The 24,580-nt window shown below is 38.4% G+C and overlaps 1 protein-coding gene across 11 annotated transcripts in view; it reads left to right on the forward strand.

The window, feature by feature from the left end:
* The window catches only part of RAPGEF2 (Rap guanine nucleotide exchange factor 2), a 237,474-nt gene that overhangs the window by 69,444 nt on the left and 143,450 nt on the right, over positions 1–24,580 (forward strand). For all 11 annotated transcript variants that reach the window (XM_045880209.3, XM_064585220.1, XM_045880208.2 and 8 more), the window contains exons 2-3: positions 377–447; positions 10,303–10,359. In XM_045880209.3, coding sequence (XP_045736165.1) covers positions 377–447; positions 10,303–10,359 — 128 coding nt within the window. The remainder of the gene's footprint in view (positions 1–376; positions 448–10,302; positions 10,360–24,580) is intronic.

Raw genomic sequence — 24,580 nt, forward strand, 5'->3', positions numbered from 1 at the left:
AGTTAAGTGTCAGACTCTTGGTTTTGGCTTAGGTCATGATCTCACAGTGGTGGGATTAAGCCCTGCATGGGGCTCCAAGCTCCTCGCAGGAGTCTACTTCAGATTCTCCCCCCACCCCACGCGTGCACGCACACGCTCTTTCGCTCGCTCGCTCTCTCTCAAAATAAATAAAATCTTTTTAAAAAATGATAATTTTTCAAGTGTCTTAAAATACTTATTTTCGATAAGTTTAAGCCAGTTTATTATATATTTTAATACCCTTGTATATATCCCCAAGATGGTTGAATGGATGACACTTGTGTGGTTTAGCTTTTCTCTTGATTTTTCCTGCTTTTTCCTGACAAGTCTAATAATTTCTGTTTTTCTTTTCAAACAGGATCTGGAAATAGTATATTCCTATTTACATGGTATGGAAGCCTTATCAAACTTGAGAGAGCACCAACTTAGGTAAGTCATTTTATGATGACTAATAATGGGATGCTGGAATTTTATATGACCCTTTATTATGGTTAAGAAGTAGGATTAAAGATAACTTACGAAAACTCTGCCTCATCTAGCCTCTGTACTGGGCCTTATAAGTTTTACATCCATATAATAATTTTTTGACATTTCTGCCATAGTGATATCTTCTCTTCCTCCATATCCCACTCCTTACCCCCCTCATCTAAAGGAATAAATACTACTTGGTGAATACCCCAAAAGGAGTGTTATTTGCTGTCCTGGCAAACAAAGATCTACATTTCAGCACTTAGATACATAAGAAACCAGAATGTTTTTAACCATTCAAAGAACAATGAGGTTCATTATTTTAATATGTTTTAGGTCTTTGTATGGAATATGTTTATTGCATTAAGTTAACTGCCCTTTTTTGGGAAACACATATAAAATCTTATTGGTTCTATTCTACAGTGATAGAGTAACCTTAATTATGGTTATCTGAGCTGTATTTAAAGAACAAAAACATATAATCCAGTGATTTTGTCTTAACTGGAACAGAATATAAAGGACCTTGGGAAGATGGATTATATATAAACACCAGCAAGGACATAGAGAGGGTTTTCTTTCCTCCAATTGTAGCTAGTTTTGATACCAGCAGTTGTGAATTATTAAAGGAATACTTTTTCTATGTATTTTCCCTTTACTCTTTAAACACTAATTAATATGCGAGCCTGTCAATTTCATATTTAGTTGTTAATTGAAAAAAGTGTCAAGAGGATTGAGTACTTCTAAAATTTAATTTTTAATGAAAATCATTTAAATTAGATTGCAGGTTAAGTGTTTAAAAATTCAGGTTTTATTGGAAAGGACAAAACTATTGGGAATTTAGAAGATGGCTCAAATTAAAGTAGGAATAATTTTTAAAGTGTCTAACTTCCATTTTATGTTTTTGACATAAAAAACAAAACATTTTATGTTTTGTTTATGACAACTACCCTAAGAAAAAATTGTAGCACCATCTATTTGATTGAATGCCGTTAATCTGCAAGTGCAAATGGAATTATTTAATACGCAAATATAAATGGCACATTCCTATGTTTGTATAAAACCACACATGGATAATATTTAAATAATATTTACATATATTATATAATGTATGTCTATGGTATATGTGGTTATAAAGTTATTTAGGTAACAGGGACTCTGTGCAATAGAACAAGGAAAATTTTACTACTTCTTAATGGAAATTTTCAAAATTACAAAAGTAAATAGTATGATGAAGTCCCATAAATCCATCACCCAGCTTTAGAACCACCAATTTTCCACTGCTTCAAAGGGAAATTTTGGGTAGAAATAGCTGATTAATTCAGTCATATAGTTTAGTCTATTTATACTTTAGAAAGTCTGTTTTGGAGACTATACAGTTTTGTTTGTTGGCATGAGCTTACAGGGAGGGAACTTTAAAATGTTTATCTTATTCTGCTTAAGTTGAAAATCATTTGTTTCTGATATTTATGGAAAATATCAGCTGAAACTAACTTCAGTCCTTTTTTAGAACAAGATCAAGATACCAACATGGTTAATAACAAACAAAAAAAAGAGGTATAGATAAATACAATGACTTGGATAAAAGAGCTACCATTTCTAGGAAAAATATATCTTATTTAGATAATTTATTTTCTTTGAATTTTATACATAAAAGTTTTATCCCTGGGATTAACAGGGAACAGTTAAGACTTCCACATAATAGAGTTTTCCAATTTTAGAAAAGAAACGGCACTTAATCATGATTTTGAAAGTTTGTTTATTTGGCGTTAGGTAATAGAACATTAGTCTTCTATGAGGGACAGCAGAGACTTTCATTTTTTGGAAAACTTCAGCTTTGTGCATTATTGTGGCCCACCCATGTGTAAGCAGTAAAGTGATTCTGAGTGTTAATTGGCATGCAGTTAATGACTATGTTGCTGTAAGATCACATATCCTATGAAGTGTATAGGTTTTCAGATCTTCACTTGAAAACTATATATTTTTTCAACACAACTTTATTTTTCTAACGTTTACTCCCTGAATCCACATGGATTAGAAGCAGCATATTTGCCAAAAGGGCAGAGGATGCTATAGTTAGGTGAGAGCCAAAAGTCTGAAAAAACAAAGTAACTGTCTGCACCCATTCAGTGTTGGAAGTAAGAGCTTGCTGAAATACATGTTCTTTAGCATTACGGATAAGTGTAATTATTGTTACATAAGCAGTTTTAGATCATTAAGAAACAACTAAATTATGCTTAGTATATTCTTGAATTCAGGGACTATTAATGTGCTTTTTGTTAAAACATCCTCCAATGATGTTTAAAGATGACCAGTTTTGGTACTTTTCCCATTTATTTATTTATTTTAGTACTTTCCCCATTAATTTGTCTTATAGAAGATTTTATCATGATTTTCTGAGGGCACTGGTTAAATTTATTTATTCAGTCAGCAGTCATTGATGTGTGCCTATTATGTGCTGGACATTGACGTAAGCCATGGAGATACATTGAGGTAGACCAGACCTCTGCCTTTATGGAGCTTATATTCCTGGTGGGGCAGACAAGATTTAAGTAAATGGGTCAATGTTGTTTTATTCAGATGTTAGTGCATTTAGCATGGTGTGTGGCCATGTCCCAGCAGACTCTAAACCAAGGGCAGAGAAGCCGTGATTGAGACCTAAGTTTATTGAGGGAACTTAGGTACAGGGAATTCAGGAACAGTGGACTGGACAAAACACCTGCTTTTGGATCCACAGTTAGCAAGTTTTTATAGGGTAGCAACTTAGTCTAGCAGCTGTCTGTAGCCCTTCCCACCCTCCATGGCCAGTTCCAAGGAGCTCAAGGCCTGCCATCCAGTCACTCTTTATTACAAAGGAGATGCTCTGGGTTGGCCACCCCTGGAGCCCCTGACCTTGAGCGCTGAACAACACGTTCTTGTACGTATTCTGCTTGATGGGAATATAGAGTGAGGATGGGATCTCTACATTCTCAAGATAGTGATTAACAGGAACATTCAGAGTGTGCTTGTACAAACTAGCCTTCTAGCATGTACCATATACTCCACCTTGCATACCTTGGATGGTCCATACATTTTTTTTTTTTTTTTTTAAGAGGAGAGGAGGCAAGGAGGGGCAGAGGGAGAGGGAGAGAGAGAGAATCTTAAGCAGGTTCCATGACCTTGAAAACATGACCTGAGCCTAAATGAAGAGTCAGATGCTTGAATGACTGAGCCACCCAGGTGCCCCTGGCCTGTACATTTTTTATATTCTCTTCTTTTGCAATGTCCCTGGGGCCGAGTATGCCGAGGTGCAGTGCAACCAAATCCTACAGCAACAGTACAAGCCACAGCATCCAAATAATAGGAGAACACAAATGGCTAAGAAACTCTAGAAAACATTTTTTTTTTTTTTCTAGAAAACATTTTGCCAGAGGAAGCCTACAGTCGCTGATGGGGGGAGTTCACTATATACCCAACAGTTGGTTTTATTCTGTATAGAAGCTATGGTCAGGACCCAATTGGCAAAAGGTTCCCCATGCAGAATCTAAGGGCAAAAAGTTAAGCTGTTTAGTAACCACCAGAAGAGGCAAGTCATGATTGTTTAATAGAATGCAGGAGGCAGTGTTCTGGAATAACACCACCCATGACTGTGGTTTGGCTCCAGGTTTATAGTACCCAATTGTTGGCCTCCCCTCTGCTATACAGTGGGATAAGCCTGAAAAGGATGGTGGGGGTATAATAGTGCTCCATAAGGTGATTATGATAGTGTCCTTTTTTTTTTTTTTTTTCCCTTAAGAGGGGGAGGGAGATAGAGGGAGGGAGGGGCAGAGGGAGAGGGAGAGGGAGACTCCTAAGCAGGCTCCACACCCAGAGCGGAGCCCAGCATGGGGCCCAGTCAAACAACCCTGAGATGATGACCTAAGCTGAAATCAAGAGTCGGGTGCTTAACCGACTGAGCCACCCATATGGCCCAGTAGTGTCCTTTTTTTATGAGAGGCCTGGGGTTGTGTACCTTCACTGTCTTTGGTGGAGTGGGGTCAAGAAATGGGGTGATGGGTAGGTCTTGTTCTATTCCTAGTCCCCATTGGGCCAAAAACCCGAACCACTGTGGACTTCTTTGCCATTTCCAGAGCCATTTAATTATATGTTTCCCTATAGGTGGATCTTGTGGCAGGGACAATAAAAGGTTACCTTGTGCTCTACTTGCAGCAGAGAACATCCTTCCTGCATTCTGTCTACTTGTCTTCTAAGGGTGACATCAGGTCCTTGATGAGTAGAGTATAGGCACTCGACTGATTGGAATGTACCTGTTCATTTAATGTCCATATAGCTGTTGACAGGGCACTCGTCCAGAAGGCCAGTGAATGGGTTTCTTGTTGCACTTGTTGTTTCAACAGTCCATTCATGCGTTCTGTCAGTCCAGCTGCAGTGGGATTGTATGATAGATGGAAATGCCAATGGATGTCTGAGTGTTGGCCCACTCTTGCACTTCATGTCCTGTAAAGTGGGAGCTTTGGTTGCTGTCAATGTCAGTGGTACCTCATAGGGAGCACCCAGCTGTTCTAGACTGAGGATGGTAGCCTTTGGGTTAGCACGCTTCCTGGGGTAGGCTTGCAGGAGTCCCGAATGAGTGTCAGTACACATCAAAGTATAACAGCAACCATCAGAGAGGGGCGGGGGACCGAGGTAGTCAGTCTGCCATCTTTGAATATGGTGCTGCTCCCTTGTTATCTGTCCAGTGTCACTTGACAGAGGTGGTGGCTGTTCCTGGGCACAGGTTGAGCATTGTTAGCTGATGGTTCCAATGTCTTTGTAACACCACAGTAAGCCCCAGTTATTAGCAATGGCCCACAAGGTCTGTGTCCTGTGTCCCACCTTCTTGTGTAGCCAGGTGGTAACATCCTCTGTTGGCATATCTTCTAGGAGGCAGCCATGGGCCAGATCATTATCTTGTTAATTATCAGGTGGGGTGCATGCTGTGTGTGCATCTACATGGTAAATAGTGATGTTCATACCTCATAATTGCTGGAGTATGTCCTTCCACATTTTGCCCCAGAGTGGGTGTTCCACTACCATCCAGTCCTGTGCCTTCCACTGGAGAAGCTACATGGTCAATTCTTGGTAGACTGTCCAGCTATCTGTGCATATAATAGTGGGGTAGGTTCATGGAGCAGTACCACCCATGCTGCTTATAATTTGGCCCATTGACTACTATGTCTAGTACTGGAGTCTACCCAGATACTTTCAGTTGAGGGTTGGATGGCAATAGCCATCCAGGTGCAGGGTTTGCTCCTTGCTGAGCCATTAACGTACCAGGCATGCTCAGGGATCGGTCTTTCTCCTTCCAGCACAAAGGATGGCAGCCATGGTGGCTATGCTATGCCAGTTAATGGCTGTGACATAAGTTACGGGGCCGAGATGGAGTGCAGCTCCACACGAAGGGGGCTGTGTGTCAAGGTACTACATTGTTGCAAGTAGGCATGCCATTCAGCTAGTTTGGGTCTAGGCACTGCCTGATTTGGGCTTTTGGAATGTATCCTTTAGTCATCCTGCTATAGGATACTGGGTGTGAACAGCTACTGGGATCCCTTTAGTTATGTTTCCTACTTGCCATCAGGCATGGTAAATAGCACACAGCTATTGTTCTAAAATGCTATATTGGGTCTCAGCTCCTTTTTAAAATTGTGACCAGAAACTAATAGCACATGTTTGTGCCCTTGCTGTTGCCACAAGCTCTATCCAAACCCTTCTGGGTAACTGGCGACATCCAATACATATGGCTGTCCCTGTATGAGAATACTTAAGGTTTGGATGTATTTAATAGCCATCTTGCCTTGTTCAGATGCTTGCCTTGTCTTTGTGGACTAGTCCCATTGGGCTTCTTTTTAAACCAGTCTATAAAGGGGCAGAAGCAGTTGAGCCAGGCAGGGGATAAACTGATGCTAAAACCCTAGGAGACCTATGAAAGTTTGCAACTGCTTTGGGATGGTGGGACATGGGTGTGCCTGTATTTTATCAATAACTGCTGCAGAGACAACTTTTGTCTTATCCGTTAAGCCAGGGCCCTGTATTTTGTTTTTGTTGACTGCTCATCCTTGACTTGTTAGGTGAGAAGGCAAATCTGGTGCAGTGGACTGCAAAGTAGAAAAAGACTGAGAAGTTAACATTAGATCATCAATGTAATGAGACAAACAGACTGCCTCTGGAATTGCCCAATGACTTAGGTCACTGGCCGCTAAGCTGTGGCAAATCATGGGGCTATATAAAAACCCCTGTGGTAGGATGATGAATGTCTGTTCTCCTTCCCAGCTGAAAGCGAATTGTTCTTGGCTTTCTGGGGCTATGGGAATACCTAAAAAGGTGTTAGCCAGGTTTAACATATGTACCTAAAACTTCCCCAATTCACATCAACAAGTGACATGATGCTGGGCACAGTTGCACGAAGAGGGGGTACCACCTTGTTTAGTTCTCTGTAATCCACAGTCATTCTCCATGTTCCATTTGGTTTCTTCACAGGCCAGACGAGACTATTATATAGACCATGAGTTGGTCATATAATGCCCACATTGGCTAATTCCTTAATTGTGCCTGTGATTTCTTCATGGCCTCCCAAGAGATGATACTGTTTAATTGCCATCACCCTCTGTGGGACAAGTAGTATTACAGCTGTCCATTTTGCGTCTCCTTTTATTTGTTTGACTAAGTGTACCCTCAGTTTGAATTCCCCTGCAGTAGTTGTCCTGAGAGGACATCCATTCCTAGAATATATTTGGGTATTGGGGTTATATACACTGTATGGGGCTTTGGTGGGAGTTATCCTGTCTGCAATTACTGCAGTCTGCTTCATTTGGATGGTACCACCCCCCACCCATCGATGGCAGAGATGGGCCCTTGAAAGTAGTTTCCATAAAGGAGAGTAAATTTGGCACCGGTTTCAACCAGAGCCAAACACTTTGTTTCTATTAGACCAATATATGGTGAGTTCTACATGTGACTGACATGTGGCTCCGGTCCCCAGACACCCAGGTGACAGTAGCTTGAACCAGCAGTCCGTGTCCTTTGCCTCTTCCCTAGTTCATAGAGAAAGCGTCCGTCATCCTCCCTCTGAGGGCGCCCTTTGTAAATTGCTGTTCAGGTTTTAATTTCTGCCAGAGCCCAACAAGGGCTGCATTGGATTATTTGCTTTCTCAAGGCGGGGGGTTGGGGGTGGGGGTGGTCCCTGCTACGGTGAGGTCTTATTACATCTGGGAACAGGTAACATGCATAGCCCTCTTCTTTGTTTCCTTCTCCTGTGAGTCCCTTTCCTTCATTCCTGCCTTTCTGATACCTCTTTTTCTTTGTTACAAAGGAGATGCTTCTGGCCGGCCATCCCCCAGCGCCCCTGACCTTGAACGCTGAACACTTTCTTCTATACATTCTGCTTGATGGGAATATAGAGGGAGGATAGGATCTCTATAGTCTCAAGATAGTGATTATTGGGAGCATTTAGGGTGTGTTTGTACAAACAAGCCTTCCAGCACTTACCATACACATAAGAATGGGTGCTGGGCTGCTTTGACTTTGTAGTCAGAGGAAGTAACATTTGAGTCAGGGCAGCTGTGCAGAAATCTCCATAGTGTAGTGATGCCCCGATACTCTGCCATGGGAATAGGCTTGGTGTATGAAGGCACCAAGGATAAGAAGTTTGGATTTCTTCCAAAGGTAGTGGAAATCAAGGGCAGAAGTGTAGGTGATCTGACTTAACATTTAGAAAGATTTCTTTAGAAACCATGTGGAGAATGGACAGTAGGTGTACAAAAGTAGAAGCTGACATCTACATTTGTAGACTTGGTCAATTTGAGAGGATATATTTTGGAAACAGGTGCTGGCAGAGAGATGGGATATGAAGAAAAGGGAGGAGTCACGGGTAATGACTCCAAGATCTTTGGCCTAAACAATTGGGTACTACTGATTGTGGGAAAGCAAATTCTTAGGAAAGAAATTTAAGATCTGTTTTGGACATTTTGAACATGAAATCACTGTTACACAGCCAGTGGCTATGTTGAGTAGGCATTTAGATGAGTGTATATCATGGTGAGAGATTAGATGTGGGGCATTGCTTGGAAAGTCATCCGTTTATAGATTAAATTTAAAACCACAAACTGGATGAGATTACATGGTGCAGAGGAGAAGAGGGCTGACAGGAGTTGATAACATTTAGAAGTCAGAGGAATGGGAAGGGGGGAGAATCCAAAGGAGACAGAAAAAAATGACTAAGAAGTTAAGAGGAAGACCAGAAGACTGAGGACAGGAAGCCTCGAGAAGATGATGGTGTAAGGAAAAAGGGAGTCAGCAAATATTGCTGAGAAGTGGAATTAAGATAAGGACAGAAAGGATTTAGATAACACAGAGGATGCTAATAACTTTTTAGAGTCTTTTCTTTGGAATTTCAGGGAGCAAATGATGGAGAAGTGGCAAGAGGGTGAGAAAATGGAGAGAAGAATATATAGACAGTCCAAGAGGAGAATATTTGTCATGGGAAAAGCAAAATATGGATAATAACTGGAGGGAGATGTGTGCTCAAATAGGTGTCCCCCTGCCCCATACAATAGGTGATGCTAAGATGAGTTTATTTAGTAAAGGAAGTGATTTAGGAGAGAGGTAGAAATGGATGGTGATGTGGAGAAGGAGGTAAACCTGAAGGAAAGCAGAGTCTATTGTAGGAGAAGGAATGAGATCCAGTGAAGAGGTTGCAGCAAGGATCCTTCTTTCATTCTAATAGGAAACAAGACAGAGCTGCTGTGTAATTTAAGACCCATCAATTGTGACTCTTATAAAGAATTGGTGTGATTCAATCTCTGTTAATGATGTGTATTCAAGGTTTGATGCTTCCTCCTGGAGTTAGTGACATTCAGTAGAATGTTTCAAGTAAGGGATTGAGAGGACCTCTGAAGTAAGGTGATGGTAGTAAGAACAAGGAAGAAGAATATACCAGAGAGTTGTTTTCAAGTCAAAAATCAAGAGTATGTGGTGTTAATTGGATTTAGCAAACAGGAAAAATGATGTAGGTTGATATCAGAGTTTCACAAATTGGAGACCACTAACCCCATTGACCAAAATGGAGGTGCTGTTGAAATAATCACTTTTATAGCCACTTTTTAATTTGCTAGTTCTTTCATAAGAAGGAATAGTCATTTTCTCTTTTGCATTTCTGTGTTTTTTGGAAATTTTACTTGGGCTTAATAGGATGCTTCTTGAAGATGCTGTTCTTGAGGTAATTTTGAATATTTAAACATTTATTCATGTTTTCCATAATTTCCATAATTTTTTCCTCAGGGATGAATCGGCCAAAATAACAAATCTTTAAGTTGTAAAGCCTCCATTTAGTCATTAGTCATAAATATACTGAGTTAATAAAAGCCTCCTTTTGTCTGAAATTACATACTGGTAAGTAACATTAACGTGAATGACTTTATCATTTTTTAAATTAATGGGTTCTCTCTTCTAATTTTTAGGTTCTTTTCTCATTTTCTGCTTACCTCGGAAAACATTAATTTGTCTACATGTCATTTACACAGTGTAAAACACATGCTATTTTGTTCCCTATAAAATACACATGGCAAAATTGTCATCTAACAAAAGTTTTTTTCTAGCATCTCTTTACCAGATTTTGTTTTATTATATTTTGTTAACCTGGATACCAAAAATATTTATATTTATCTTGAGGCTAATAAGTGATTGTGGCAGTCCATATAAAGTAATCTTAACTTTCTAAACCACATGTCTCTTTCATGTTTTTAACCTACTAGAATGTTTTCTCGTGACATATTGAACTCATGTCTCTGTTTTGTTTTTTTACAGGTTAATGTGTGAGACTGTGAGATATGAAAGACACGAAGCAAATGAAGTTTTATACTAGTAGGTGTTTTCTTTCTCTTTGTACAGTGTATACTGCAATAACGAAATAATTTCCTTAAAGTATCACAGGAGTATTAGTAACGGCTAAGTTATTAACTTATTTTTTGTAATTTAGAAACGTAAAACATTTCAACTATTGCCTGTCATAAAGTAAAAGTTTACAGTCCTTTGCTGCTAAGTTCCCATCTATACCTGTATATCTCTCACTTGTGGTTCAGAGATATTATTTAATATTATGGAATATTTTGACATTTTTATCATTATGAAATAAGAAACAGTGTAGTCTTTCTAACAGAACAAAATACATGTTCCCACAACCACGTCAAATGAGATTTAATGATAGCATAAATGTCATATTTTAGTTGATCACCTTTTCAGAAATAGGAAAATAAGCTGCCCACATCTCTTTGGGCTTAGTTTGTTCTATAAATAATACTGATATTTCTTTCAAGATATGTAACATATTCCTTGAAAAAATTACAATTTTTTTTAAGAATGTGATAAACATATAGTAGGTAAATATATTGTATTAAGGACATATAAACTGGTTTGCTGCACATATTATTTTATTAATAATGTTTGCCATGATTGACTGTTGTTCTGTTGACTTTCTGTTTTTCAAAGTGCTATTAAATAAATAATTACTACTTTCCATGCTTATTATAGGGAATATTTATTGAAATAAATGAAATACAGCTTCTCCCCCTTAGGGAGGCTGTAATTATAATCTCTTGAAGGAGCTAGAAATAGAATAAAAGGAAAACAACAACAACAAAATGTAACCAACCAGAAGAACTGAGAGAAATGGAGAGAAGAATATATCCTATATATAGATATATACCTATATATAGATAGGTACTAAGGGCTGAAGAAGTACAAGAGAAGCCTTGAGGGGAATGGGAAGAGTCTCAGAGAAGTGGCCCTTTGAATTAGGTCTCAAAAGTGTATCTGGTAGTCTAGAGAGACTTTCTTGGCAGAAGGAACAGTAAAAGGGGAAGGGGCCTGGTCTGATGTTCTGAATACCTGCGGCAAGTTCAGGGCCACTGACATCTGGGTATGCGTCAGGATGACAAATTAAGAGAAGAGTCAGGCTACAGTCATATTTGCTTGTGAATGTGTTGTTAAAAATACCAGTCGTGATTCTTTAGGCAATTGGAAATGAGTTTTTTCCCTTCTAAATAACATTTTATTATGGAAAACTGCAAATGTTCACAATATTAGAGACAGTAGTATAATGGACCCCCATGTATGCATCATCCAGCATTGTTAATTGATGGCCAGTTATGTTTCATCTCTTATTTCCCCTCTCCCACCTCTAACTGGATTATTTTTAGGTAAATCCAGACATAACAATTCTTCTGTATCAATTTTGATATGTATCTTTATCTTTAAGAGATAAAGACTTAAACAAAAACCCTAACCACAATATTATCATCGAACCTTAAAAAAATAATTCCTTAATATTATGAAAATATTCAAAATCTCTTTGTCTCAAAAAAATCTTTTCTTTACAGTTTATTTATCGGTTGATATTTTTCTTAAATCTCTTTTAATCTGTAGCCAGGTGGCCAGTTTTCAAGCAGCAAAATGATGTGACCAAATGCCTCCCCATCCTTCCCCTCAAAGATGATACCTGTGTCTCTCTGAAAATACAAAGGTGGATGAGATTGAGTGGCTGGGCAGGGAGATTAGTGAGGAGACAATCGAAGTAATCTGAGGAGGGTAGTGCTTGAACTGAGGCTAACTGAAGGAATGGGGGGAGTCAGGGATGGGGTTTAGAAGAAGATACAGGTGATCTGATCTGATCTAGGGTGATTCTTAGGTTGTAACTTAGGAAACTATGACATCTAGAGGCTGTATAACAGGATTTGTAAATATCCAGTCTTGAGATTAAAAGAATGTACATCAAATGTAGAAGAATATTAAGTAATCAGGATATATTTGTTAATGGGAAAAATAACAAGAGGCAAATGCCCTTAACATATTTATTCTTGAAGAAATTAAGATACAAATATTTTAGAATATTTGTTTCTTTTAGGAGCAATTAGAAGCTATCAGTGCAATAAGGTGTACAAATGTCAGGGTTGGAAATCTCTGAGGACTATTATTAACATTTATTGAAGCAGTCTAGTGGCACTGAGTGTCAACCTTCTATTCCTTTGTCCTCCCCCCTTAAAACACAGTTTTGGTAGTATTGATGATGAGGTCATAGCAAACATTTAACAAGGACTTCCTACCTCCCACATAGTCTAATAAGTGATTTACATGCATTAATATACTTATTCCTTATAGTTTGCCTTGTGGGGTCGATGTTGTCATCACCCTAGTTTTACACATGAAGGAACTGAGGCTTTTATGGGCTAAGGAACTTGCCAAAGTCTCGTTGTTGAAAGTGGGATCTGGATTTGAGCCTAGACATTGTGATTTTGTCACCTTAGCTGTTATCTATCACTCACCGGCTTTTTTCGGCCGTGTTCATGCCATCGTAAGAAATGGTGCCATAAAAATGCCATTTGCTTGTGTGCAAGTCAGTATAAACACATCATCCCTCCCTGCTGCTGGCTTCCCTGGAGTGATGAAACCCACCATCAGTTCTGCCTTCATTATCCTGAGTCCCTAGCAATGATTACTTATTATTTATTTAAATTGAAGGTAGGTTACAGTGTCTTTAAATATACCTGAGTTTTTTTTTTTTTAAGTCAGTTTAGACAGTGAATATGAGTCTCCTGATAATGCAAAGCCATGTCTTATAGATAATCCTAAATTGATTGCATTTAGGCTAGAGTTTATATATAAAGTTGATTGTAGCAGTTGCTCATTTTTGACTAGTTAGAATTACGTGACAGTGTTAGTAAGCAATGAAAAGTCTGTGGATATTCAGGAGATCATGATTTCCTAAGACCAAAAATTCAGAGACTAATTGTAGATCACTTAATCAGATCCCTAGTATTTGGCCAATCTTGTGATGAAGGGTAATTGGAGCGTTTTCTTCTGTGATCCTTGAATAGACATGTTTCTGCTCTTACCAATTCGTGTAAATGCAGTTTTGAAAATTAAAGAACACTTGTATTTGTGATGCATATAAATCTGAGATAACTTAATAATGCTATCCCTCTTTTGGGGACCTGTTGTTATTAACTCATGAGGGAAATGACTTGTCTGTTCTCGTTCTCCCTTGAGCTTTAAGAATGTAGTGTAGCCAGAATATCAAAGACTTTTAGACTTTGGTTTTATGACCAAGTGATGAGTATTTTCTTTTCCTTATTATGTTTGTGTGCTGGTAACTTCTAAGTCTGTGGTTTTAATAATTTCACCAGGTAAATATAATACTCTTTTGATCTAACTCTGTACCTCATTTTTCTCATCTATAAATTGGGAATAATATTGTACCTACTTTTTAGTGTTGGTGTGAGGACAGTTATCAGTACTATGTGTAAAGTATGTAGAGCATTGCATATGTAGTAAGTGCATAAACATGTTAGCAGCTTCTCAGGGAGTCTGCTTGAGATTCTCTCCCTCTCCCCTCCCCTCACTCCCTCTTGCTCCCCTCCCCCTAAAATAAATAAAGAAATCTTAAAAAAATGTTAGCTGCTACTGTCTTTGTCATCATCAGTGTTTTGATAATTTACATTTTGGTCTCCCAATTTTTTAGCTGCTTTAGACTTTTGTTAGGAGGGCATTATGGTAGTGACGTCTAACTCCTATGATGTTATTGTTTTAGCATAAACACTTAATAGACTATGTGGGAGGTAGGAATTCCTTGTTAAATGTTTAACATAAACCAACTGCTTTAAAATGCATCAAGATTAGGGGGAGAGTTGTGGTTCTGATGAAATAGAACTTTAAAAAACTTAGAATTGACCATTTAGATTCTAGTATTTTTCTGTACTAGATAGATAAAATTAGTTGAACTTTATACAGAGGATGAGAATATCAGGTGATTTCTGCCTTCCTTTCGTTTGTTATCTACTATATGCTAGGTATTTTGCTCACTTGGGAATCAGAGTTGGATAATATAAAGTCCTAACCTGATGGACTTTAATTTAGAGATATTTTACTTAATTTAATTCAAGAAATGAGATAAACAATGTGTCCTTTCAGCTTTAGTTTTTCTTTAGTGGCCAACCATCCTCACCATTTCAGTTTAATTTATAGATACATTTGAAGTGCTAAAAACCTTTGGATCAGAAATTCAACCGTTATATAAGTTTTTTAAAAGTGTAAGCACACACCCCATACCCACACTATAAATATGTGTAACTCTATTTCCACATGTATATTTGCCTGAATGCTTTGGTTTCCAAAAGAGTTTTCATAGCATTTTGTGAAGGGGTTTATCTCTCCTTATTGCAGGAGAGGAAATTGTTCTTCCAAAAAAAAAAAAAAAAGCTTCATTGAGGCCTATTGAGTCTCTTCAAGCATTTTGATTTAAATCTGTAAATGTGCAATTGTAATTTAGGACTTTAAGCCTCAGCTCGGCCCTTATTGCTTATAGCAGTCTTTTCATTTGTTGACATGGTTTCCTGTTTTTACAGCAGCTATCCTGAATTGTCACTTCTGCAAGGCCAGCAAGCCACTGCTGTCCCCTTTGTGCCCTCCCACTCCTCCTCCAGGGACTTTGCTTCAGGCTTTAGTTTCTGTTCTCAGATACCCAATTTGTCTGTGGCTGCAGGTGCCTCCTGTCTCACCCATCCCTCCAGGGGGAGGGGTGTCCGTTTTCCTGCACAGGGTGGTTATTCCTGCTCTCTCCTGTGCTGCCGGCCTCCCCTCCTGCCCCCTTCCCTACAGACTCCAAGTGTGCCAGTCTCTGCCATCCATAAGAACGGTCTCCTTTGACTCTTTGGCCCATATCCAGCTGTTGTACTGCTTTTTCCTTCCTGATGTGGCCAAGCATTTATTTTATTTTACATTGCGCATCTATTACCTAGGTTGCTTTAGCTCCCCCTTAAAAAAAAGAAAATACTTCAAATCTCCTTTCTTTCCTAGCAAGATGTAATCACAATTTTTTCTTTAAATTTTATTTATTTATTTGACAGAGAGAGACACACAGCGAGAGAGGAAACACAAGCAGGGGGAGGGGGAGAGGGAGAAGCAGGCCTCCCGTGGAGCAGGGAGCCCGATGTGGGGCTCGATCCCAGGATCATGGGATCATGACCTGAGCCGAAGGCAGACGCTTAACGACTGAGCCACCCAGGCGCCCCTGTAATCACAATTTTTAAGTATCCTTCTTGTCCATGTTTCCATAATTTTGCTATACTTGTATGTGTATATAAAGAAAATGGTGAAACCTAAGATTTTCATTTACATGAAGCAATGATATTTTTAAAGAATTAGCCTGGGGCGCCTGGGTGGCTCAGTCGGTTAAGCGACTGCCTTCGGCTCAGGTCATGATCCTGGAGTCCCTGGATCGAGTCCCGCATCGGGCTCCCTGCTCGGCAGGGAGTCTGCTTCGTCCTCTGACCCTATCCCCTTTCATGTGTTCTCTCTCTCTCTCAAATAAATAAATAAAATCTTTAAAAAAAAAAAAGAATTAGCCTGTGCATAGAATTGTAGTACAGGGATATTTGGCCACCACGCTTGGCATGTTGTGAGGTACTCATGTGCCCTACATAAGTATGAAAATTCAAATACACACGCATGCGTGTGTGTGTGTGTGTATATATACACCAACATATGGACATACTTAGAAAGATTGTTTTATGTACATATGGCAATACTTTAGGGCTTCTTAGCAATATCGATATTTTAATATTGACTAGTATTCTTTCAATGAAAATGGTTTATTTTTGTGGTGAATGGAAGATTAAATAACTTTCAAAACTGTATTTGGTTTTAAACTCTGTCAGGGCAAGGACTGGGGTTTACATTTGCCATTTCTAGTACAGAAATTTGCATTAACCTGTTCTCTTATTTTTTTGAATTTATTTTATTTTATTTTATTTTTTTAAAGATTTTATTTATTTATTTGAGACAGAGAGAATGAGAGAGGGAAAGCACATGAGAGAGGGGAGGGTCAGAGGGAGAAGCAGGCTCCCTGCCGAGCAGGGAGCCCGATGCGGGACTCGATCCGGGGACTCCAGGATCATGACCTGAGCCGAAGGCAGTCGCTTAACCAACTGAGCCACCCAGGCGCCCCTTGAATTTATTTTAAAGGAAGATACTGTTTTATAGATCAGCCAATAAAGACCTTCATTATGGTCTCATTTTGTAATGTAAGAGCTGACTACATGTTAGGTGTTAGATTCTTTGTATCAATTTTCTGTGAAACTTAGTGCATAAAGACCTCTGAACTCTCAAATATAGCTATTTAAGGAAATATATAGTTGGTAAATAAGGTAAGGTTGGTAAATAAGGTAAATAAGGCTTACTGCTTTCTGATAAGTAGGGGTTAGTGGTGCTGTAAATTGTTGGGCAGTATTATCGCAGTTACTCCAGACCCTTGTTTAGTGGGTTGGGCAGATCTGGCTTTGGATTTGACTCGGTTTCTGAATGTCTACAATTCTCTTTAATTTCTGAGCACCAGTTTTTTCTTCATGAGGAATGGGTTTGTTGTGAAAACGAAATTGCAGTGCATAATTCTAAAAGACATGGCTTTATAAATTAATTTTATGACCCGTTGGTAGTTTTCAAAACCGTTAATTTTTCAGATTTGGCCGGTCTTTTAAATCTGATAAATTGTTTCATAAGCCCTTGAATATATCCCTCCACCCTCAATATAGCTGAATGACTGATTGATATATTGTAATAAATACATAATCTGCATTGACATTTTTTTTCTTGTAAAAAAAAAAAAAGGTGTTTTTAATAACTTCATGGCTCCCAAGGCATCACTCCTTCATTTCATTTTTTAAATGAATTTTATGTTTAAGAATGACTCCATTTATGAACCTACAGAATTTTTGGCTTTACTAGTTCTTCAATAGTTTATATTGTTCATTTTGCTGGTTATATAAATTACAATTAAAAAAATGTATGCCTACTGTATTCCCTTTATTTTCAAAATACAGTTTTTTTCTTTTTTCCTTTCCTTAAAGATTTAATTTATTTATTTGACAGAGAGATAGAGAGCACAAGTAGGCAGAGTGGCAGGCAGAGGGAGAGGGAGAAGCAGACTCCCCACTGAGCAGGGAGCCCGATGTGGGACTCGATCCCAGGACCCTGGGATCATGACCTGAGCCGAAGGCAGACGCTTAACCGACTGAGCCACCCAGGCGCCCCTAAAATACATTTTTTTTTTCAAAATAAAGCTGAAATAGCCTTAATATTTTCATCAGTTTTCAGAGTTCTTCTGATGCTATTTACTTTCCTTTTCCATGGTTCTGAGCCTCTGCAACTGAGTTGCTATTGAGTAGAGAATAAGGATTTTCTGAAAAACTTAATGTTAAATGGTGCTTTTTTTCCCCTCAAAGTTTTTATTTATAAAAGTGAAGTAACTTCCTTACAATTTAGAACTTTTAGGAAATAGAATAAAAAGTTACCCTCTATTTTTTAAATGTGTTTTTGTAAGTATGGGAATTCATATATTTATATATAATTAAATATTATGAAGTATATAATTTTATGATAAAATATTACTTCTCTATAGGTTAGAAATACAAATGCCAAACACCTGTAACTCTTGGTAGAGCTCTTTCTAAAATATATCCTATATTTTATGCCTTAGTAAAAATGGTGTGGGTTCACTTTTCTTTTGACCTAATATTGTTAGGGTCACTTACATTGCTGTGTTGCATTAATTTATTTGGTGAGCTTACTTTGTGCCATTGACCATACAAAAATAAATAATACATATTTTGCTTTTCAGCTTATAGCTTACAGCCCCATCAGAGGAGCAAAAACCAAAAACAACTAATGATTAAACTTTTTGATAAATCCAGTAACAAAAGTGATGTAATGTATTTGGAAAAGATTACAATTATTGTGTATCGGAAAAGCCATCTGCATATTGGAAGGTGGCCATTGTTTGAACTTCTTTTTTTTAAGCCATGGAACACTTTGTTCATAGGAAATCCTATGTAGCTCAATAGCAGTAGCTATTATGGTTAGAGGAGGGTTGGACAGTGTGCAGTCCCAGGGGGCTCGCAAGTTCGTATTGAAAACCTCTGATGTGAGCTGACTGCCTGACTCCTGTAGAAGAACAGAGAATAATTTGCTGTAAATAAGTAACGTTATTTTCATGTTTTTGGCATAATCTTATATTCGAGAGTACAAGTCTAAGCCCACCAGAAGAGGGTAATGACAGCATATGTGGGCAGCAGTGAGGGCCTGAACTTCAGCGGAGCGCGTCCACTGAGAGGCTTTGCTGATGGCTCTGCAAGAGATGTGTAATTGCCATATTTTTGTTAAATTAGTGCTTTTAATTTCCTGGAGAGGGAGCTTAAGAGTACGATATCATTTTACAGCTAAAATTTCCTTTTAAAAAGTCATCTATGCAGCAGTGTTCCCCAAACTTTGATGTACATACAGATGTCTTGGACATCTTGTTAAAATGCAGATTTAGTAAATCTGAGGTAGGGCCAGAGATTCTGCATTTCTAACAAGCTCCCAAGTGATGTCCATGCTGCTACCAGGGCACCACACTTAGAACAGTAAGGAACCAAAGGACATGTGATAAAGAAGTAGATAGGGGTTTATGAATTTTGGATTTATAGCACTCCTTTCAGTTCTGAAGTATCGTCCCTCTGGTTAAACAAAATAAAGTCTCTGTTTTGGTTTGACTAAAAGCAAAAAAAAAAAAGAGAGAGAGAGAGTCTTAGGGGTTGGGAGGCACAAAAAGAATGTGATGATAGGTTGGGGGGAAGGGGACACTTAGGAAGGTTTTCTGTTTTCTGGTTTTTGTCCTCTGGTTGGAAGCTGCTGCTCAGATAGTGGATACAGGAAAAGGAACAGGTGTTTTTCTAGTTTTGGGCACTAGGTGGCTGGCCCTCTGAGATTCCTTGCTAGTTGTCTCCACTTAGTTATTGGAATTTTTGTTAGTTTTCATTTTTTTTTTTCCCCTTTCTGATGTTTTACCCTGGATGTGGAGCCAGTCGCCCACATAAAGGTGATAATAATCCTGTCTCCGCGTCTCTCGGATGCCAGCAACTTTGTTGTTTGAATATGGTATAACATCCCTTCTAAAATATCCAAAACATTGATGTTTGATGTTTGAGGTCTTAGTTGTACCTAACCTCTCTGTGATTGCCATGTACCACCTCTTCCCTGAATGGTCTTCCTAACCACTGTTTGTAGACACTTCCCCGATGCTTGAATGATTTTCATGTCTTTGCTTCTCTGTGTTCTAAAGCCCTTGCTAATGCTGCCCATAGAAAGCACCATAGAGGTGCTTCTACACGTCCCTGGATCACTTCTGACTTGTGCCAATGCCGTATTGCACTTGATCTGCTAAACTGGGAGGGAGCCCTTCTTGTAGTGCTCATGCCCTCCTCATGCCTTATTTTGTCAGGTCATCTGGGAAGGCACTAACTTCTGGTCCAGAACTGTTCGGATTTTGCAAGGGTACCATTCTTACCAATGTTTCAGTGTCTTATTTGTTGTCACCACCCTTCCCCCCCTTAGATGTCTGTTTTGAGCTGAATATTAAGCTTAGCTAAGTATCCTTTGCCCACAGCCGCCTGCCCCATTCCTGCCACTCATGTTTTGTTACAAGTCATTCTCTCTCCTCAGTTTTCCTTGCCTTCATTGCCATAAGCAGCCCTTTTGGTTGATTGGGTGCCACAAAACACCATTAAATTTTCGTATCAAATTATTAATAGCTGAATAAAGTGGCCTTTTCATGTTACTTTTTTGCTCTCTAATAGCCATCTTTGCTGAGTTAGTTTTCTTTTGGTGCTGATGATGATTCTTTCAACTCCTTTGTCAACTTCAGTTTGATCCCTTGTATTAGCTTCGCGCTTTACAAATGGGGAATGTGGAGCCGCACACACAGCTCTTTCACGTGGAGACATCGCCACCGTGTGGATTTACAGGATATTGCTAAGGAAGTTCTTTTAGCCTGGTTTCATTTTTCTGGTTACTAGTAAATTGAAACTTAAATCTTTGACTTTCACTTTATTTTTTTTTTTAAGATTTTATTTATTTTAGAGAGAGCGAGCGAGAGAGAGAGCATGGGGGGTTGGGCAGGAGTACAGGCGGAGGGAGAGGGACAAGCCAACTCCATGCTGAACGCAGAGCCCTACTCCCTGCTCAGCCAGATCTCATGACCCTGTGATCGTGACCTGAGCAGAAACCAAGAGTCTGATGCTTAACCGACTTTCACTTTAATACCATATCTGAGTTAGTGTCTATTAAATTATTAATTCATTCATTAAGAATATAGCTGAGTGCCAATCAAGCATTGTGTAGCGTTATATATTGGGGTGCTGGTGAGTTAGAGGAGTTTAAAAACTAATGGGGGAAGACTCCTAAAATAAATATTATGATATTGGCAACTGCTTAGTGTAAGCATGTACAAAATGCTCTGGGAACTCAGGAGGAAAGTGACTCACTTTATTTGAAAGCTACTAAAACACTTCTCAGAGGAAGTGGTAGTTAACCTGGAATTCAAAGGATGAGTAATGAGTTTACTAGATAAAAGGTACTGTTTAGAAGCTGGAACAGCAGGTTTTTCAAAGGCCCTGAGGCATTGGTGGGAAAAAAGTGTAGTATGGCTGAACAGGGTGAAGTTTGCAGTATAGGATATTCGGGGTTAGGAATAGAAAGTACAGTTGTAGGTTGGCCCTTTTAGAAAGGGTCATAAGAGAAGGAAAGAGATGAAGAGAACTGGTATTTTTTTGTGCACTTATTATACAAGGCACTGCATATATACTGTTTTGTTAAATCCAAGTAATGTCGTGAAAAAGGTATCGATATCCCCATTTTACAGTGGAGGAACTAGAATGTCAGAATTTAACTTCACCAGAATCACGTGGCTAGTAGTAAAGAACATATGTTCCAAAACCTTTGCGCTTTGCATAGCAATATATTGCTTCCCTTACCTGCTATGCCAAGGGGTTTGGACTGTCCCTTGTGAGGGAACGGTGGGTTACGAGCAGAAGCATGCAATGATCTGATCTACCCGAGCAAATGATAACTGAAATGGTGCCCAGTTTCTACCTGGTACAGCACACAGTTCCTGTCTAAAAGGAGGTTCAATGTAGTTGGAGGAAGATACCTAGATACCTCAGGACTAAAAATTCAATAGAGAAAAGTATAAAATAGAATGAAATTAGATGGGATAAATATTTTGGAATTTGGAAAACAATGAGTGAGAAGATTTTGTTAAAGAAATAGGGTTTGAACCATTTCTTTCAGGTACGATATGATTGAGAAGATGGAGAAAGGCAAACATCTTGGACAGATTGACAGAGGTGGGAAAGAAAGATAGGAAAGCAGCCCGTCAGCAGTGGTGGGTTTATGATGAGGAGTAGAAGGAAATAAGGTTGGGAAAGAATGGCACCAGATTCCATGTTTGCCTCTTCCCCATTATTCCAGGTCTGCACTTGCCATTTCAGTTTAGCCTTGGTTCTTAAAGGGCATCATTCATTTCTGATTACTTCAGAGTCCTTCTATCTAATTATACTGGGAGTGAAGTGATCATTTTGTAATGGTCTGTTTATATTTTGTTTTTGTTTTGTTTTGTTTGGGTTTATTCATTTTCTCCCTGTTGATGAAATAAAAAAAATAGGCTTTCAGGGTGTCTTATACATCTAGGCTTTTGTGGCTTTCATTTTGCAGATTGCAGAATGGGCTGTATTGGCATCAAATCAGTTGTCTGTTGTAGTTGTTAGTTCAGTATAAAAATTTATAGGTCTTTTCTAAGTGTCCATTTTGGCTAATCAGAGAGACTTGCAATGTGTACTACTTTGCTATATGTCCCTCTTTAATCTTTAGGTTTCTCTCTTCTACCCATTGCTGGTGGTGTTAAGACTTAGGTTATTTGGAGATGTTCAATCAGGTTTATTCTAAGATTCAGCTTTTCCCCTTAGCTCATAATTTTGGCCTTTAGCTCATATTTTTAAAGCATAAAACAATTATTTGAGGAAAAAATTAAAATAACACTGGTGAATACAACACCTGCAACGTATTGGCACAAATATTGATAAGAGTTGTACTTTTTTTTCTTGCCATTTGTTGTTGTTGGGGCTTAATATTGAGACAGCTTTTCTAAAGGTTTTTCAAAGTTGACAAGCCCCAGGCATAAGAATCACCTGGGATATTTGTTTGAAAGTCACTGTGATGGATCTCCCACCTAACGATCACGGACTGTGGGATCGGGTGGAATAGGCAGAGCCTGGGAGCATGCATTCTTCATTAATATCCCAGGTGATTCATATGCATATGAAAGCCTGAGAACCACTGGACTGAAAAAAATCCCAGCGTTAGTCCCAGATAACTATTATTATTATAGTCAATCTTCTGTTAGCTAACTTCGTTGCCAATGTGTCTGTAAGCGATGTCCTGGATTCAATTTGCTTACCCTTTAAGTGTAGAAAAGTTTAATGCTGTTTCTGTTAAGTACCATTCTTAGGACTTACTCATTTTTTCTTTTGAAAAAACATCATCACTTTGTATGTGCAAAAACGGTCTAAAACCTCTTGGGTAACGACAGCTGCACTGTGGGAAAGGAGTATTTGCAGACTTTGAAGGGAAGCAGGATGTACCCCATACTGAAACACTGCCTGCCTGAGGCATAATTGTAGATGATTTCTAACAAAGTCAGGAGAATTTTCTGGATGATTAAGACTGAGTAAAACAGATTTTATGGTGGCATCTCACAGCAAGGAATTTTTGGAACACAAACCCACATGAGTTCTGTGGGGGGATGGATGGGAAGAGAAGGAGATGGGAGGGATTTTCTAGCTTACAGCTATTTCCAGAACACGATAAAATAAGATTCACTGTTTTTGTTTTCTTAGTTCTAATGAGCTTACTTTTATAAAACCTGCATCTGTAAAAAAGGGACAACTCAATAATAAAGAAATTGGAGTGATTGTATTTGGCATGGCATGTAGTGTAAATGCTTACCAAGTTCAATAAATGTTTGTTAATCGAATGATCATCCTCTGCCAATTCCTACTCAAGCAAATATAGCTCTCGTGAGTTAACCTTTGAATTTTTTGGAAAAGTTAGAGGAAACAGCCCATCTATTAGGAAAACAAAATTATAGTAAGTGGAAAAGGTTGGGTGGACAAGTTTCTTATCTTTATCTCCTTCGGTTTTTTCTAGAAGAACCAACCCTAATTATAGGGTAATGAATGGGCGTTCAGGGAGCCAGAATATTTGCTGTTATAGTCCTTTATCCACTTTGGACATTGGTCGCCTTTCATTTCATGTGTGCTTTATGATCAGTGCCAGGAAAGCCAAGTTTACAAACCTTGCACTTATTTTATCCATAATAATTTGCCTTCAAAATGGACAGATACAGAATAACTAGAAAGCCAACGAATGTTTGTTATATTCTCTATGTCTCAGTTAATCTAGATCATGGTACATGATAAAAAGCTCTACAATAATTATTTGCATTTAATGAGCATTGTTCATTTAATCCTGGTATTCGCTCTAATAACTTGCCCAAGGCCACATAATTAATAAGCAGTGATCTACCTTAACTTCCTGTTTTTCTAGATTTCATTTCTCTTGACCAGCCTTTTGGTGATAAAGGGAGCATTGTAAGAGCAGATTAAGTTTACATAATAATTCTTTTTTTTCCTTTTTATTTCAGTGTTTTATTATTTGTTATTAAAAAAAATTTTAAGCATGCTTGCATTTGGGAGAACACACTTTCACTTGACATAAATTAGAATTTAATAATAATTCTGTCACCTTATGCTAAGAAAGACAAAGTTTTTCCCTCAAAATTAGGTAAATGTAGATTGCAAAAGCTAATGATTAAAATCTGGAGAGAAAAGGATATGAATTATTTCTGAAGTACTGTACATTTTCATTTGAGAAATCATTTAACTTTTATGGTTTCCTTGGAGCTAAACTCTATTTGTCAGTATTGTTCCTTTACATTTTAATGAGGCCTTGCCATCGAGGACTTAGTAGTTGTGATATTAGTTAAGACTGGACTTGGGAGGAAACAATGGTCAACTGCTGATTTGTTTAGAAGCAAATAGCAAAATGAAAATGATTACGTGATAGTGATTGGTGTTTTAAATAACTATTCAGAATCATAAATAGAATTTATTGTCCTTTAAAAACTTTTGGAATCTATTTACACCTCCCGCTCATTCCCCAA

Source organism: Mirounga angustirostris, unplaced genomic scaffold (genome assembly GCF_029215605.1).
Source record: "Mirounga angustirostris isolate CCGP_5_RB_7025 unplaced genomic scaffold, mMirAng1.0.hap1 SCAF_2, whole genome shotgun sequence".
NCBI classification, from domain to species: domain Eukaryota; kingdom Metazoa; phylum Chordata; class Mammalia; order Carnivora; family Phocidae; genus Mirounga; species Mirounga angustirostris.